The 17,338-nt window shown below is 39.5% G+C and overlaps 1 protein-coding gene across 14 annotated transcripts in view; it reads left to right on the forward strand.

The window, feature by feature from the left end:
• DNMT2 (DNA methyltransferase-2) overlaps positions 1-17,338 on the forward strand; it is a 183,555-nt gene that overhangs the window by 12,117 nt on the left and 154,100 nt on the right. For 9 of the 14 annotated variants that reach the window (XR_016353762.1, XR_016353763.1, XR_016353764.1 and 6 more), the window contains exon 3: positions 7,880-7,963. The exons of the other annotated variants lie outside the window; for them this stretch is intronic. Coding sequence is in view for 6 of the 9 variants with exons in the window: in XM_089791324.1 (XP_089647450.1) it covers positions 7,880-7,963 (84 nt within the window). In the remaining 3 variants the exon portion in view is untranslated. The remainder of the gene's footprint in view (positions 1-7,879; positions 7,964-17,338) is intronic. 14 annotated transcript variants of the gene reach the window in all.

The following is a 17,338-nucleotide window of genomic DNA, read 5'->3' on the forward strand; positions in this document are numbered from 1 at the left end:
CTTGTTGTGATGGTGATGATATCTAGCTTTGTAAAGTATACGAGCGTCAAATAATGTTGATGGTGATGATGGAGGGAATGCGTGCCAAATGACTTATGCCTTCCTAACTTTCCTCTCAAATGAACTCCAACTACTAAACTACTTGCTGCTTTACCTCCTATGAATGGAAATATTAGCAAATGGATGGGGATCAAATCTGATGAAAGCTCACCAGCGGTTCTACCTCCATAGATTCAATGATTCAAGGGAAAAAAAGACTAGATTACCACGCAAGGCTTCCTAACCAGCTACTAGGATGCTAGTGGCCTAGTTTATAGATTCCTATCAATCATCCACTAATATCACCATACAACTATCCATCTACTCTTACTCAACAACTTTCTTGAAATAAAATCTACTTTAACAACTTCAATGAAATTTAACTCTAACTATTGGAAGTAGAAACTATGCAATAACACCAAATGTTCTTAATCACCAAGCAAGTCACAACAATGATAAAGAGAAGCAATTTTGGTATAATCTTAAGCAACAATTTTCTGCAACCTTTTACAAATGAGAGCAAATGGCCTTATATAGGGACCAAAATTACAACCAACGGTGGAGATTAAGAGGCAAAATCAATGATCTAGATTGAATCCCGGAAACCCTAACTAGGGTTGCCACCCCATTGGCCGATGAGAAGATGCCACCTCATCAATGGACCAATGAAAAAAAAGAAAAAGTGGCAACCAATGAGAAGGCACCAAAATAGTAGCCATAAGAATCAGACACCTATCCTACCCAAGCAAAAGGAGAATTTGCCACTTGGGCTTACATCAAATGATCTTCTAATACAATTCTACCCTTTTCTTTCATCTTTTTAGCCAAGGCAATGAACTTGGCTAGCCTGTCGTTGACTTCCTTCATGGGAGGGCAAAGCGTATGCTTCATCTTGAGCTCAGCTGAATTCATCATGTTGCTCTTTACAATGTTTTCTCATGATCCTTCTCATATTCTTTCATGTATCCGATAAAGGCATTGAGGGAGGCAAGGGTGCCCAAATGTTTCTTCTTGATGGTAACCTTCCCAACTCATCCAATCTCAACCCAAACTCTTGTCTCATTGACGTTCTCCTCTTTGATATCTTCAAAATCAAGTGCAACCCCAACATCGCTCATCATGGTTGAAATGGAAGTGTCAACGCTTGTGCTGGGTTGTGCAATCTCATTCTGTATCTCTTCAAGTATCCTCAATCTAATAGTTAAGGCAACAAATCAAAACTATACAGTACCCATTCCTCCTTCATCTGCCAACTTGGTTCTCTCCAAATATCTCTCCAGTAGCCTAATAAATGCTTGTAGCCTGGGAATGGCTAAGTCCTTGACTGGAAGGAAATCCTTCCACTCCCCTTCAAATGTTTTTAATTTGTCTCTAATAGCCATCAATGACTTGAATGTCAAGATAAAAGAAGGCAAGAAATTTCACCCATCTTGAATTATACCATTGATCCAATCTTTAATTTCATGCAGCTGAGCCGATATTTCTTCTATGTTGTTCCCACTGTCTTGTGGAAGGGCTGTCTGATGCAGTGTAACACGGGGACGCGTCCCCCCCCCAAAATTGGGCCGTTTCGGAGACGGGGACGTCCCCGGGACGGGGGGACGGCGTCTCGGCGTTTCGGGCGGCGCCACTTAGAGCGCCACCGTCGTCGGAGATGGCGAGACGTCTCCGAGACAGCTAGAGGTCTCCGAGACGGGGGAGACGTCTCCGAAACGGCTAGAGGTCTCCGAGTGTGGGGGTGCGGGGGGACGCCAATGAGTCTCCTTCATTGAGGGGGGACGCCAAGAAGTCTCCTTCATTGTGGGGGACGCCAAGGAGTCTCCATTGATTTGACATTTTGATTTGGACTCTAGGAGACTTGTAGTTTTTGTTTGCATTATATACTTATTTTGATATCATGATTCATGGCACATGATACTTATTGTAATCATCTTTATGTCATGACTCATATGATCATTGATTACTATTAGATAGTAGAATCTAGATACTCATACTATTGATTTGAAGGCTGATATATAGAGTTTAGACTAATATTTATTATTTGCTGATGTTCAATGTTTAATGTTCATTGTTTGTTTGTCATTTGATCATGAATCATGATATTCCAGTTGATATGGTATATGCTATACCATATGTATAGCATATACACCCCTACTCCTTCCGCCACCCCCCCATCCCCCGCCGCCGTCCCCCCGCCGTCCCCCTGCCGTCCCCAAATCAAGGCCCCTCTGTCCCCCTGTCTCGGAAACTTGTCCCCCCGTCCCCCGTCCCCCCGTCTCCCAGGGCGGTGTAACTATGGTCTGATGCAACTGTTGGATAGGCTGGTAGTCTCTCCAATACTTGTTTTCGGCCTCCAACTTTACAATCCTTTCGTTTGCCTTCATCAATCTTTCTCTAATTGAAACGATGCCTTCTTGGATCTCCTCACATTCCATGTCATCCGTGATTCTTCCCAAGTTATGCTCTACTATCTCATACTCCTGCTCTACAATCTCATCCACTGCCTTGCTAACCTTTGGTATAGCAATTTGAACTTTTTGGTGACCCTCATCATCGCTCCTGATTACCTTTGCCACCGTTTTTGCAATTTGTTTTTGTTTCTCACTATCTTCCTTTTCCACTAATCTTTGAATATTTTCAACTGTTCGGACAATCACCACCTCGCCTCTTGGCATAAGCATTTGCCTTAACCATAGTGGTGTAATGCATCTCCCCAAATCTGGATTTGGTTTGACTAACAAAGCATCACCAATGGCCTCGGGCGCCTGACTTATTTCCTCAATATCAATTGGCCTATCCTCTTCTTCACTAGTGACTGTCACATCATCTCCATGTTGGTTCTTCGAGAGAGGAGAGTGCTCGGTACTATCACTGTAATCGCTTGATCTTGAATTAGAGCTCACCTCTATTGCGACCTCTTGTCCACTTGTATTATCCCCTTGGCTTCTAGCCTCAATTATGGTATCCCTTGATGGTGCTGCATTCCGTTTCTTTGTTAGAGGTTCTTGGTGTTCTTTACTTTTCACAACCTCCAAATTTCTCTTCTTGCACTTAACTATTTTTTGTTGCCGACTATTGCCCCCACCTTTCTGTCCGACCAACTCTGTTGGACTTTCTTCCTTTAGTTTCATCTTCTCATAAGTAAGACGTACCTCTACTTTGCAATTGCCTTAACTTCTCATTGTACCATGACTCAGTGTGTAGATCAACTACCCTTGTAACTGCCTCTAAGGAAGGATCCTGATGATCATCCCAATCCACTGGACCCAACTTTGTTCCATCCACTCTATCATAATCTTCCCTTAGCACATTTTCATCATCTTCCAGTTGATTAGGAATATCAAAGCCTTTACATCTGATTGCCCTCATCATGCTTACTGACAATCTTGAGAAAGCTAACTTTCTCACATGAAAGTCATCCTGTGCGTTGGCCCAAAAATCTTCTATAGTAGGAATATGTTTGAATGCGTTTTCGTGAGATGCCTTGACAAGACCATTAGGATCAAATCCCTGTCTTGCTCTATACCATCCTAGATGATATTGCTCTAACTCTTTCTCCACAGTTGCAAATGCGATAGGATTGGGGCAAGTATCATTGCCTATTCCAAATGAGAAGATGATCTCTGTCATAATGCTCAAGTTGCTTAGCCAACTCCATCAAAACTATCTTGTCAGGTGGCTACCTTGGAAGTCTCTTGGGACAAACTACACTTCCTGCTACTCTAATATATGTGGATTGTGAAAATTGGATGAACCAACTCCCATACCTTTTAACTTTTATTTCCGCTTCCGTTGAGAGCCTCCTAGCAGGTGTCCCTTGTAATATCCTTACCATCTTCATGGCAAAGGCGTCATAAAACATCTTATAATCTTTGGTGTTGTGCAAATGAAGCTGTGGATAGCACTCATTCACTAAAATTGCCCCAATCCATTGCCAATCACTCCTAAGGTCTTAAGTTGAGGATTTTCATATAGTTTCCCAATTAGATAGAAAAGATAGGATCCCATATAGGATTGCTTTTGATTTTGCACCGTCCTAAGTTGCAACTCCAAAATTTCACTAATGATTCTGGCCCAATCAAATTTTTTCTTTCCATTTTCAATTTCATCAATAAAGTAATACATCCAGTTCTCGAATTGCATACCTTGAGCCACGCCCGTGATCTGGTTGAGAAGCACGATAAGGTCGGCGTACTCTAGTTTGAAATTTGACTTGGTGAGCTTTGACCACTTGGTGACTCCCTTCTTGCCTTCGTGTAACCAATTCTGCTTTAGATGAATGAAGTAGGCCTCTTCGTTACCCTGAAAGAATTTGGTTGTTTGATCCATCATTACCACCTTCATGCCTCTATGCTAGGGAATATTGAATACTTGTTTGACCACTTGTCCGCTGATGTTAGCCAACACTCTCTTCCAAAAACGATGGATTTGGTCACAATATCAAACCAGGATGCACACTCCATTACCAATTCCAGAGAAGGCAATGTAGGAGGGAAAGCAGCTGCACATACAATTCCGCTCTTGTAGATCTTCTTCGCCATGGGAGATTGTCCTTCCTTCAATCTATCCTTCAGCTGTACCATGTTCACCGTGCCGATATTGGTATCACTTATTTGCCTCACTTTTGAGAAGAAGGTGGTCTTAGGCATCATGTCTTCCTTGTCTTTTTTGGTATTCGTTTCCTTTGGGTTCTTGCTTGCACTAACATCTACCATCCTAAACACTTATTTCTACTTCTTCGTTTTAAATGATATGGATTACACTTGGCAATCTCCAACCTTTTTTCTATCGATGGAATCTAGTTTATTTTTACCTCTCCAAGTCCGATCTCTACACTTATCAATCTCCAAACTTCTTTTCTAGGGATGGGACTACCACTTGTTTCTGCCTCTTTGTTACCTTAGAATGGACTACACTTATCAATCTCCAAACTTAAATCCTAGGGTGGTCTAGCTTATTTCTGCCTCTCCAAATGTCCTATCATGAAATCTACACTTATATCTCCCAACTTCCGCCTATCAATGGAAATGATGAAGTGGTAGATGAAACGTGCAAGAAGAAGATAAGGGAAACAAACCAAACAAGAACAAGGAATAGAGTCCGCCTTCTAAACCAATCTTCACCTCTAAAAATGAATGAGAATTTTACCTTAAATCCGCCTTTACCAATAACTGGGTCTTTTCAGAGTCAAATCAAATCTTGGAAATTTCAATCCTCCAAAATATGATTCCCTATCAAATGAATTGTTTGCAAATTCTGCTCATGCCATTGAATTTTGACCTTAAATTGCCTTGCCAATTCACCAAATAAAATTGCCAAGCTGAAGAAGAAAATCACAGCCCTTGGAGGAAAAATCAGACTTAAAAATTGTTGCCAATCTCACAAAAATTATGTCTCTTCACCAAAAATTCAACCTAGGGTAGAAATTGCCCAGCTTGCCAAGATTTAGATATGCTCCTCCAAATCGCCCCAAGGCAGAAATCACCCAACCAAGAAGGAAACAATTGCTGCCAAAGAAGGAAAAATCAGGCCCTAAAAATTGCTTTTGTTGGAAATTCGCACCCTAGAAGAAAATCGCTCCAACTTTCAAGAGGTGGAAAGAATGAATGAAGAAATAAGAGGGGGGAAGCCCCCCTTATACCAAACTTTTTGCCTGTCCAAGTGGGCCGACCTGCTTGGAGGGAAAACAAAATTAAGTTAGTCCCTTAATTAATGGCCTAGATTTAAATGCAACGTTAAGATTACTTAGCCCTATAGTGAAATTGGTCCATTTAATTGCCAGTTTGATCCGAATTTGCAAAATAGAAACAAGGTAGGCCTAGGAGATGTCAAAATTTTCATTTAACAATGCTTTCGTAATTAATATCATTAAAATCAAATCTAGCAAGCCAAAATTGATTTTCAATTCCAAATTACCAATTTCCTTTAACATCTCTAATATCCTCTAGGCAAAATTTCAATCAAATTAATGCGATTTTGCAATACAATTTGAATTTTTTAACAAAATAAATCCTTTTCCTGGCAGTCAAAATTCAAACTCCAATTTCAATTTCGCTATAATTTTTTTTTTCTTCTCCCTTTTCACCAAAAAATTCAAGATTTTCCAAGACGACTAAAGCTAACAAATTCATTTTGAAAATGCTCAAGCTTATACAATTATTTCAAATTTTTTAAAAAAAGGTCTTAAGTCCAAAATTTGCAAATTTATCCTGCCAGATATCATTTTAAGCATCGAAAAATCTTGTCGTTTGAATTTTGTTTGGCCTAAGGACAAAATTACACGTTTTGGAAAATCAAGTTTAGCGCTGGGTGAAAATAAATCAAATCCCTCTCCTAGCGCGAAGGCATCTAAGGTGTAAAAATTGTCAATTTGAAAACCTTTGGACAACTCCAAATCTTGCCAAGGCAACCGAAAAATTTCCAACACTACGAAAATTGCCAAGGCTTGCTCGAAAAAAGGGGGCCTCAAACTTTTTTTGGGGCGATGGTGTGAAAACCTCACAACATCTGGTGACTCAACTAGTGAAATGTTCCTGAATATTTCAAGAATAAAACAACTTGGAACAAAAATCTCAGGATGGCCTATTCAAAAATCTATTTAAGGACAAGCACTCAACAAGGGAAAGAATTCTCAAGTTGAACCTAAGCACCCTGACCATAAGTTACTCACGTGTGTGCAAATGAGTTATTCCCCAATCGACAAGAAATTGATAATCTCTCAGATCCATTAAACTTAGCTATTATAATATCCTCTCTTCAAAAGCAACTTGGATAGAGCCCTGCTGCCAGTAAGGTGTCTATAGCCTCGACGGAGTTATTGCTGTGGCACTGCAATCACGGCTCTACCTTTAGTGATTACTTTATAGCATCGGTAGAGATGATTGCACACCCTTGAGCCAAATTTCATCTTTATTTTCACTTTGATACCGTCTTTTTTTTTTTGCATAGATTCTTATTTTCTCTTTTCTCATGATACTTCTCTTTTTTCTCAATCTTTTGTTTGGCTTGCAGGCAATGGAGTTCGTGGAGGGTTTGGAAGACCATAGTGGCACTGAAGTAGGTGTATGATTTTTACTAAGTCCAACTTCACTTCAAAACATCAAGAACTCAGAGCAATTCCATGCGAGTAGAATGTTGTAACCATGTCAAAGTAACTTAAGAACCTCTATCGAGTTTGACCCAAATTTAGTACAAGTCCTACCATAGACTAATGACTAAGCACAACCTTTAATCTTTGAACCTTGTGAAATGTATCCCAAAAATGAACAAGACAGACTCTGTTTTGTCACCAAAAATGTAAAATCTACACATCTCGCCCACGAGGGATAACACGGACCTCCTTTGCTCTTGCAAAGCCCCAAAACCAAAACTACTCTCCAACTGAGGGAAGCTAAAAGATCTCAAGTCAAATGACTTGATGCAAATCAAAATGGAGCTCTCTCACAACACCTAAACTAAACGATTGAAAGAAAACTTGTTACATCCCAAATTTTGCCCTAAATTTTTAAATTTGATCATAACTGTTGGTTTAACGAACTATTACCTTTCCTAATCATGTGAAATGAGTTAGTTATTTATATATGTTGTATCAACTGTTAACAGATTATTTCTCTTCTTGGTCATGTGAAACAAGTTAGTTATTTATATACATTGTACCAATTGATAACGAATTATTTCTTTCATGATCATGTGAAATGAGTTAGTTATTATAGACGTTGATGAAATAACCAGTAACCTATAACTGTTATTAGATGATTAGCAGTTGTTTGGTTTGAATTAACGATCAATATATTTTTGAATTAATGTGTTGGTGAGAATGCTTTTGCTTGGGTGATTGCAGGAGAAGACTAAAGAGAGGGGAAGCATTGCTAAATGGGATCATCGGAATGGGATGGTCGTTTGGTTCAGTCATCAGGATCGGCAGGTATGACCTAAGACTCCCATGGAAAGGATACAAAAACTTGACCACAGGTTACATTATGCGACTGCATGAGCTATTTGGAAAACCATGTAATAAAAACACAAAATAATCTAAATTAAAATATAATTCATACTTTTAGAAAATAAAAATTAAATCTTCTTATTTTATCATTATAATAAACACTTAAATACGATCACATAAATATAAAAATGAAATGGCACCAATAAATTATAATAATATAATCTAATGATGTCATCTCATTAATATATATACATAAACATACATAAGAGCATATAATAATAAAATAAAAGATTAAACTCTTCAATTCCTCCTCATTTCTTTTCCCGCTTAAATTCTTTTCAAAATCGAAATTCTTATTGCATCCGAATAGTCATCTTGAAAATTGAAGGAAGCCGAGGAGTCTCGGCTAAGTTATTAATGAGCCATGATCGAATTAGGCGGACATACTCCTTCCATCTCCTGTTCTCTCCAAAATCCATAAGTCTGTATTTGAGCTCTCAACCAAATACCTTCCTTTCTCATACCTCGAGTCCCTGCTGTTCTTCCAATATTTTAATCCTTTCTGTTCTTCCAATATATTATTGCTGATGAATTGAAGTCCAGAATCAGCCTCAGATTTGCGGGAGGACAAGAGGCCTGGCTAGAGAAAAATATACAATCAAATCTCAGGTCACGATTTCTAATAATGATTTTCTTGTTTATGTATTCCAAAATAAACCGACTAGAATGGTTATTCTAATTGCAAGATTGAATACCATAGAAACAATGCAAAATATAAATCGATCTTACCGAATTCAATATCTAACTCAGCCGATACATAAAGATAGGTAGAGAATAATTTACATATGATTTCCAAATCATTTTCTTTCTCTTTCTAATTCAATATCCACCCACAGCCGGCTCAGCCTATTAAGTAGAGATCAATCCACAGTACTAGCTGTTTGTAATCTGAGGTGTATATGAAATCATTCACCAAGTTTTCCTGAGTTTACATCATTTATGAAATCCTTTGGAAGTTGTAATAAACTTGATTGATTATATGAAACCACATCATTACACATGCTTTAAGAAAATTTCCAAGCATATTCATAACACTTTGACACTGAGGAATTCCCCTAGCAAAGAAGCCATAGAATTGTTGAAGAGGTGTAAAACAAAATCAGAATCATGTGGACACCGAGGAATTCACCCGACAGAGAAGCAAATGAATGGTGAACAGGTGGAAATAAACCCGCAGATACAATAATGAAATAAGATCGGAATAATAAATAATTAATAGCTCATGCATGCCTCGGTAATGGAATCTGTTGTCAAGTCGAGTGCTGGAGATTGGGTTCACGAACCCAATTGAAATCCTTGGCCAATGTAGTCATAGGCATATGTGCCAATCATGAGATCTTTTTGTTTGTCTATAGACATTAGTTATAAAGGTATAATTGATGGGGCACTCAAACCACCGGGTAGCTTGGATGGCTAGACTTAAGAACATCCCAAGCCCGATCCGAGGAAGGGAGGGCCGTTCTATTAAGTTAGGATGTGTGGGAATAAGTATGGTCCAAGGTTGGGAGGTTAAGCCTATGTCAATGCTTCTCCTCTCACCAATGCCGAGGCTTGAACAAGAAGAAAAAATGATTTCTCCATTATTTTTGTATGTTTCTTTTGCACTTTTACCTTTAAATCCGTAGAAGAATAATTAGATAGTTTAGTTTTCTAATAGCATAAATTGAATGAATATATTAGTTGATATAGAAGATAGTCGTTACTTTATTTTCACTTGAATATGTTATCAGTTAGAAATGGTTAAAATGTTAGCAATGCATTTATTTATTTATTTATTTCGTTATATCAGCTGAACATGAATTACAGTTTGAATAGAAAATAGTTACTTTATCATAGTTATATTTAGTTAGTGGAAGTCATTGTCATGTGAAATGGAATCAGTTATTAAATCAGATTATTAGGTGTTTTAAATTGGTTATGAAAATTCATTTGTTAGAAAACTACTCTAACCAACTGAAGGGGAAACTACTCAACCCTTTGGGCCAAATGGTCCAAAGCAAACTCTCGTCTAAAGAACGGAAAGCAAACTATCTACTAACTGAAAGGAAACCTACTCTAACTATGTAGAAAAGGGCTCCGGACGGAGTCCTAGGCTTGGAAATAATTCTTGAGGAATTTCCCATTGACGGGCAATGAAACATCCTCGCCAGTGAGTTTCTTAAGTTTAAATGTATTATCCCCGATAATCTTTGAAATCTGGAAAGGACCCTTCCATAGTTTGTCAAATTTATTATGTTGTCCTTTCTTTTCATGGGCTTTTTCCCAATATAAGACCAAGTCAGAGATCCTGAAGGCCTTGTTTTGCGTTTTTCTGTCAAACCAACGCTTTACTACCCCTTGATGTTTTTCAAATTTCGATGGTTTTCAAATTTCTCCAGTGCTTCGTCTCTTTTTTCATCTAATTGCATCAGTTGAGCCAACCTAACTTGGACTTTGTCTTTGTTCTCATCATAGTATTCTTGTATGAACTTTAAAGTTGGGATTTTCAATCGAATTGGGAACATAGGGTCTTATCCATAAACCAAATGATAAGGATTGATTCTTATGGACTCTTTAACTCTTGTTCTATCTGCCCACAAAGCGCATCTCAACTGTGTGCGCCAATCTCTTGGGTTCTGTTGTGAGGTTTTCACACATCGCCCCAAAATCTTGGGGACCCCCTTTTTAATCGCCTTTAGGGCCAGTGGAGAAGGTTAGATGTATTTTTCACCCGGTTTCAACTTGATTTTCCAGAGCTATCAGTTCTATCCTTAGGCCGAATAAGTTCAAAATTGATTTCAACTTGGCAGGATAAGATTGTGAATTTTGTACTTAGACGATTTCTTTTGAAAATTTGGATTTAATTGTAAATTTGAATGATTTTCAAATAAAGAAATTTTTCGTTAGACTTAGGTTCTTGGAAAATCTTATTTTTTTTTGGTGAAATAGAATTTAATTTTGTAAGATGAAGTTAAATTGCAAAATCGATTTTTACTCTAGAGGCAATTTTATTTTTTTTGTCATAAAATTTTAATTATTTAGCAAAATCGATTTAGAGGAAAATTGCAAAAATTGGCTTTAATAGATTAAATTTGCCTTGAAAGCTTTTGGTATTTAATGAAATTGGTAAATTAATATTAAGAAATGGCTTTTGGTTAGCCAAAATTCAACTTCAAGGATGTATTAATTAGCAAACCATCATTAAATAGAAATTTTTAGCATCCCCAAGGCACCATTCAATTTCGTTTTGCAATTTGTGGTTAATTAGTAAATTAAAAGTGCAGTTTTCATTTTAGAAAATTAAAATTTTGGCAAAGTATTTAAAGTGGGCCACTAACTTAGCTTTAATTTTGGTTTTTTTTTCCTCTATAGGACCAAGTCGGCCAGCCTGGGAGGAAGGTGAAAGCTGCTATAAAGGGAGTCCCCTCCCATTTCATTTTCATCAATTCATTTGCTCCTCATGCTTGGGCGAATTGAAGCAAGGGCAGATTTCCAGACTTGGCCGAAATTGGTGGAAGGCAGTTTTTTGGCGATTTTTGGGCAATTTCTCCATTGCCATTGTTGGGCGATTTGTCTAAGGGCCAGATTTTTTGCGTTTTTGGGGATTTTTGCTTCACTTTGTGGGCTGCGATTTGTGCCCTAGGTGGCAGATTTTACAGATTTTGCTCCTTCTTTGCTTGGGCGAATTTTGTGGAAGGGCAGATTTTTTTTCATGCTTAGCCGAATTTTGTGGGAGCCGAATTTTGTGGGGGCCGAAATTTGTGGAAGACAAAATTCTGATTTTCTAGAGGGGCTGCAATTTTTATATCAGATTTGGGCGATTTTGTTGGGAGAAGAGATACATATGAAAGTTTGATTTTTGCATAGAAGGCAAGTGTTGGATAAGCTTAGAGGCTTTGTTTTCTAATTTGCAAAGGGATTTGTAATTCTTTGATGTCATATCCCGGGTTCCGAAAAGTTGCTGTAAGATTATTAGTTAAGGTGAAAGTCATCATCTAGAGTTGCAAGGAGTGCTTAAGCTGACATCCATTCTTTCGCTCTTTTCTAAGAATTGCACTACTTGGTTCTTCTTGCCTTTTGGTCCACCACTCTACCATCCCGTAATAGGGCGACGAGCATGGAGGATGATAGTGCAAGTAAGAATCCCAAGTGGGCAAACGCTAAGAAAGACAAAGAGGATATGACGCCCAAAACTTCCTTCTTCTCGAAAATGAAGAAAATAACCGATACTAATATCGCTACAGTGGACATGATACGGATGAGGGACAAACTAAAGGAAGGACAATCCCCCTTGGCAAAGAGGATATACAAGAGCGGAATTGTACATGCAGCAGCTTTTCCTCCTACTTTGCCTTGTCCGGAATTGATTATGGAGTGTGCATCCAGATTTGATCTAGACAGTAAATCCATCATTTTTGGCGAAGGGAAGAGAGTGTTGGCCAACATTGGCGAACAAGCAATTGAAGAGACATTTAATATTCCTCAGAGCAAGGGCATGACAGTTGCAATGGTGGATCAGGCGGCCAAATCATTTCAAGGTAACCAAGAGGCCTACTTCTCACATCTAAAGCGGAATTGGATACACGAAGGAAGGAAAGGAGTTAACAAATCAACAAGGCTTACAGTGGCAGATTTCAAGCCGGAATATGGCGATCTCATTGTTCTTCTCAGCCGGATCATGGGCCTAGCTCAAGCTATGCAATTCGAAAACTGGATGTACTTCTTCATTGATGAAATTGAAAAGGGAAAAGGAAAATTTGATTGGGCTAGGATCATAAGTGAAAATTTAGAGTTGCAACTTAGAACAGTTCAAAACCAAAGGTAATTCTACATGGGATCCTATCTGTTTTACTTAATTGCTAGATTGTATGAGAGTCCGGGACTTAGGGCCTTAGGAGAGATTGGTAATGGGCCGGGGCAATATTTGGTGCATGAATGCTATCCGCAGCTTCATTTGCACAATAACAAGGATTACAAGATGTTTTGCGATGCATTCGCCATGAAGACAGTAAGGGTATTACAAGGGGCGCCTGCTAAGAGACTTTCATCGGAAGCAGAAGCAAGGATTAAGAAGTTTGGGAGTTGGTTCATCCAATTCCCGCAATTCACATACATTAGAGTGGCAGGAAGTACAGTTTGTCCCAAGAGGCTTCCAAGATACCCGCCCGACAAGGTAGTTTTGATGGAATTGGCTAGGCAGCTTGAGCACTATGATAGAGTAATGAGGAATGAGGGGAAAACAGGCGTTTCCTTCTCAATTATAATTGGCAATGATAGTTGCCCAAATCGGGCCACCTTTGAGGCTGCGGAAAAGGAATTGGAGTGGTATCATCTAGGATGGTACAGAGCAAGGCAAGGATTCGACCTTGTTGGTCTTATCAAGGCATCTCATGGAAGCGAATTTAAGCATGTTCCCACTATAGAGGACTTTTGGGCCAATGCAAAGGATGATTTTCACGTGAGAAAGCTAGCTTTCTCGAGATTGTCGGTGAACATGATGAGAGATATCAGATGGAGAGGCCTTGATATTCCCGATCAATTGGAGGATGATCGTAGTGTGTTGAGAGAAGACTATGAGACAGTAGTTGGAACAGAGTTGAATCCAGTGGATTGGGACGATCATCAGGATCCTTCCTTGGAGGCAGTCACAAGGACAATAGATTTGCATACCGAGTCGTGGTATAATGCCAAGTTGAGAAAGCTACAAAGACAAAAGGTTCTCCTTACTTATGAGATGATGAAACCAAAGGAAGGTCTAGTAGAATCAATCGGACAGAAGGGTGAAGGAAGTGGCCGGCAATCGGAGACAGTTAGAAATAGCAAGAAGAGGGCTTTGGAGGTAGAGAAAAGCCAAGAACGTTCGCAACCTCCAGCCAAGAGATAGCGGGCAGCGCCGTCAAGGGAGAGTATAACTAAGGCTAGAAGCCAAGAGGTCAATTCGAGTGATAAAGGGGCCGCAGTGGAGGTGAGCTCTGATTCGGAATCAAGTGGCTACAGTGAAAGTACGGAGTACTCCCCTCTCTCGGAGAACCAGCAAGGAAATATGGCAGAAACTAGTAGAGAAGAAGATGGGCCGATTGATATTGAAGAGATAAGTCAGGCGTCTAAGGCCGTTGGTGATGCTTTGTTGGTCGAACCGAATCCGGATTTGGGGAGATGCACTGCACCACTATGGTTAAGGCAAATGCTTATGCTGAGAGGCGAGGTGGTAATGGCTCACGCAGTTGATGATATCCAAGGACTAATAGAAAAGGATGATAGCGAGAACCAAAAACAGATGGCAAATACGGTGGCAAGGGTAATCAGAAGCGACAGTGATGGTCACCGAAGGGTTCAGATTGCTATACCAACAGTCAATAAGGCAGCGGATGAGATTGCAGCCTAGGAGTACGAAATAGTAGAACATAATTTGGGAAGAAATACAGATGATATGGAATGTGAGGAGGTTCAGGAAGGCATAGCATCAATCAGAGAAAGATTGAGGAAGGCAAACGAAAAGATAGTAAAGTCGGAGGCCGAAAACAAATATTGGAGAGATTGCCAGCCAATCCAACAGCTGCATCAGGCAGCCCTTCCTCAAGACAGCGGGAGAAATTCGGAAGAGGTATCAACTCAGTTACATGAAGTAAGGGGTTGGATCTATGATACAATCCAAGATGGGCGAAATTTCTTGCCCTCCTTCATCTCAACATTCCAGTCATTGGTGACTGTTAGAAACAAATTCAGATTATTTGAAGAGGAATGGAAGAATTTTCTTCCCATCAAGGATTTGGTTATTCCTAGGCTGCAGGCGTTCATTAGGCTACCGGAGGCATATTTGGAAAGAGCCCGGTTGGTTGATGAGAGAGGATTGAGCATAGTTGAATCTTGGTATGTCGCATTGACTACCAGATTCAGAACACTTGAAGAAATTCATGATGAGATTGCACAACACGGCCCAAGCGTCGACACTTCCATTTCGACCATGATGAGCGACGTTGGGGTGGCGCTTGATTTTGAGGGTATTAGAGAGGAGGATGTCAGTGAGACAGGATTTGGATCGAGATTGGATGAGTTAGGAAAGGCTGCCGTCAAAAGGAAACATCTGAACACCCTTTCCTCACTCAATGCTTTTATTGGGTTTGCAAAGGAATATGAGAAGGATCACGAAAGGATACTACAAGCAGCAAACAGCGTGGCAAAGTCAGTAGAACTCCGAGCGAAGCACACACCTTGTCCTCCTATGGAAGAAGTTAACGAAAGGCTAGCTAAGTTCATTGCCTTAGCTAAAAGAACAAAAGAAAAAGGAAGAATTATATTAGAAGATCATCTTATGTAAGCCCAAGTGGCAACTTTCTCTTTCTTCTAGAATAGGACAAGTGTTTGTTTCTGATTGGCCACCATTTTGGTGCCTTCTCATTGGTTGCCACTTTTGCACTTTTTTCATTGGTCCATTGATGAGGTGGCATCTTCTCATTGGCCGATGGGGTGGCAACCCTAATTAGGGTTTTTGGATCCAATCTGGATCGTCGATCTTGTTTTGATTTCTACCGTCCATTGTATTTTGGACCTCTATATAAGGCCATTGGCTCTCATTTGTAAAGAGGGGGGGTTGGAGAAATTGTTGCGAAAATAATACCAAAGTGCTCTCTTTTTCATTGCATGTTGACTAAGAACATTGGGTGTTATTGCATGTTTTCTACTTCCACATAGTTAAATTTTCTTTTCAAGTTGAAGCAATTTCATTTCAAGTTGTTAGAGTAAGAGTAAAATAAAATGGATAGTTGCATGGTAGCTTTGGTAGATGTTTGATAGGGGTCAACACTAGGCCACTAGCATCCTAGCGGCTGGTTGGGAGGCTTTGTGTGGTGATCTAGTTTACTTTCCTTTGAAGCGTTGCATCTATGGAGGTAGGGCCGCTGGTTAGCCTTCATTAGATTTGATCCCCGTCCATCTGCTAACCTTCCATTCTTAGGAGTAGGAGTAGTTGAGCAGCCAAATTTCATGCTTAGAAGAGGTTAGTTAGAGAAGTAAACCAAAACATCGGCATTCTCACCTTCCATCGCCATTCACCCTACATTGCCATCATCGCGCCATCAACATCATCTAGCATTCACATCGAACCACCATCTCCATTTTCTCACCAAGATCCAAATTTTTCTCAAACAAGAAAACGTAAGGCCGCCTATGTGATTACCAGCAAATCACATTGATAAAACTGAGCGAGTATCCAACGGTGTAAGGAACATTGGAGTTATACTCATGTCCCATGAGAGATAACTTTTCAAGAGAGGAATTGTGTATTTGATATTCTGTATCAAGCATCCAATTACTAATATGTTATGTAGTGACACAAAACTCGCATCAACATTATCTGGCGCTAGAAGGAGGGCCAGAAATTTTCCCTTTTGAGAAACTTTCAAGATAAGTATGAAGAAGAATGGTGCTTCCTAGATCAAATCAACCTAGAGCAACTTGGAGAACACTTCAGGATCACCTTGTAGCCAGTTTGGGCTCAATTGCTTGGGAGGAAAGTGAAAACACCAGAGAGTGTTTGGACACCATTGAAGTATTGAATCAAGAAGAAAGGAAAGCAAGAGCTATTGAAAGGAGAATTCAAAGGAAGTTGGAATGCCAAAGAGAATTGGAAAGGAAGCTTGAGAGAGAAAGAAAGGCACAAAGACAAGCTCAAGCTATTATCAAAGAAAACTCGAATTAGAGAATCACTTGAGTCAGGTCTGAACTATATTCAAGTTGGATAGAAAGATTGGATCTTTTTCCCCTGAAAGATTTGAGAGATTGATATCGGATAAGAGACAGAGGATATTGAGAAATACACCACACCAAGAAGAAGACTTACTTGTGTTAGAATCTCCCAAAAGGTCAAGGAATCGTCAGGTAGCTGATATCTCAAACTTAGCTAGCTCCTCAAGTGGTCAAACAATCCAAGCTTTGGTTAATTCGCCAGTTCAAGTTCAAGTTCAAGTTCAAGCCAATCAACCAACAATGGCTCAACCACCATGGATTCAAAACAATGCTTCACCCATTTCATTCCAACAGTACCATGATCTACCTAAGAATCCTGAGGTTTTTTGCTCCAAGTTTTTTGTCAATAACCCTAACCACACAACAGAAGAGCATATCAAAGTGTTTCAAGAGGCATTATGCAATAGAAGAATTCAAGAAGAAGATGTTGCATGTAGGCTTTTCCCCTATTCATTGAGTGAGGAACCATATTACTGGTTTGTCAATTTGCCAGCATCATCAATAACGGGATGGGTTCAACTCAGGGAAGCCTTTATTGCAAAGTTTGGTATGCCCACCACACCACTGGAGTTA

Source organism: Cupressus sempervirens, chromosome 7 (genome assembly GCF_028749045.1).
Source record: "Cupressus sempervirens isolate cs-2001-9-10 chromosome 7, ASM2874904v1, whole genome shotgun sequence".
Classification (NCBI taxonomy): domain Eukaryota; kingdom Viridiplantae; phylum Streptophyta; class Pinopsida; order Cupressales; family Cupressaceae; genus Cupressus; species Cupressus sempervirens.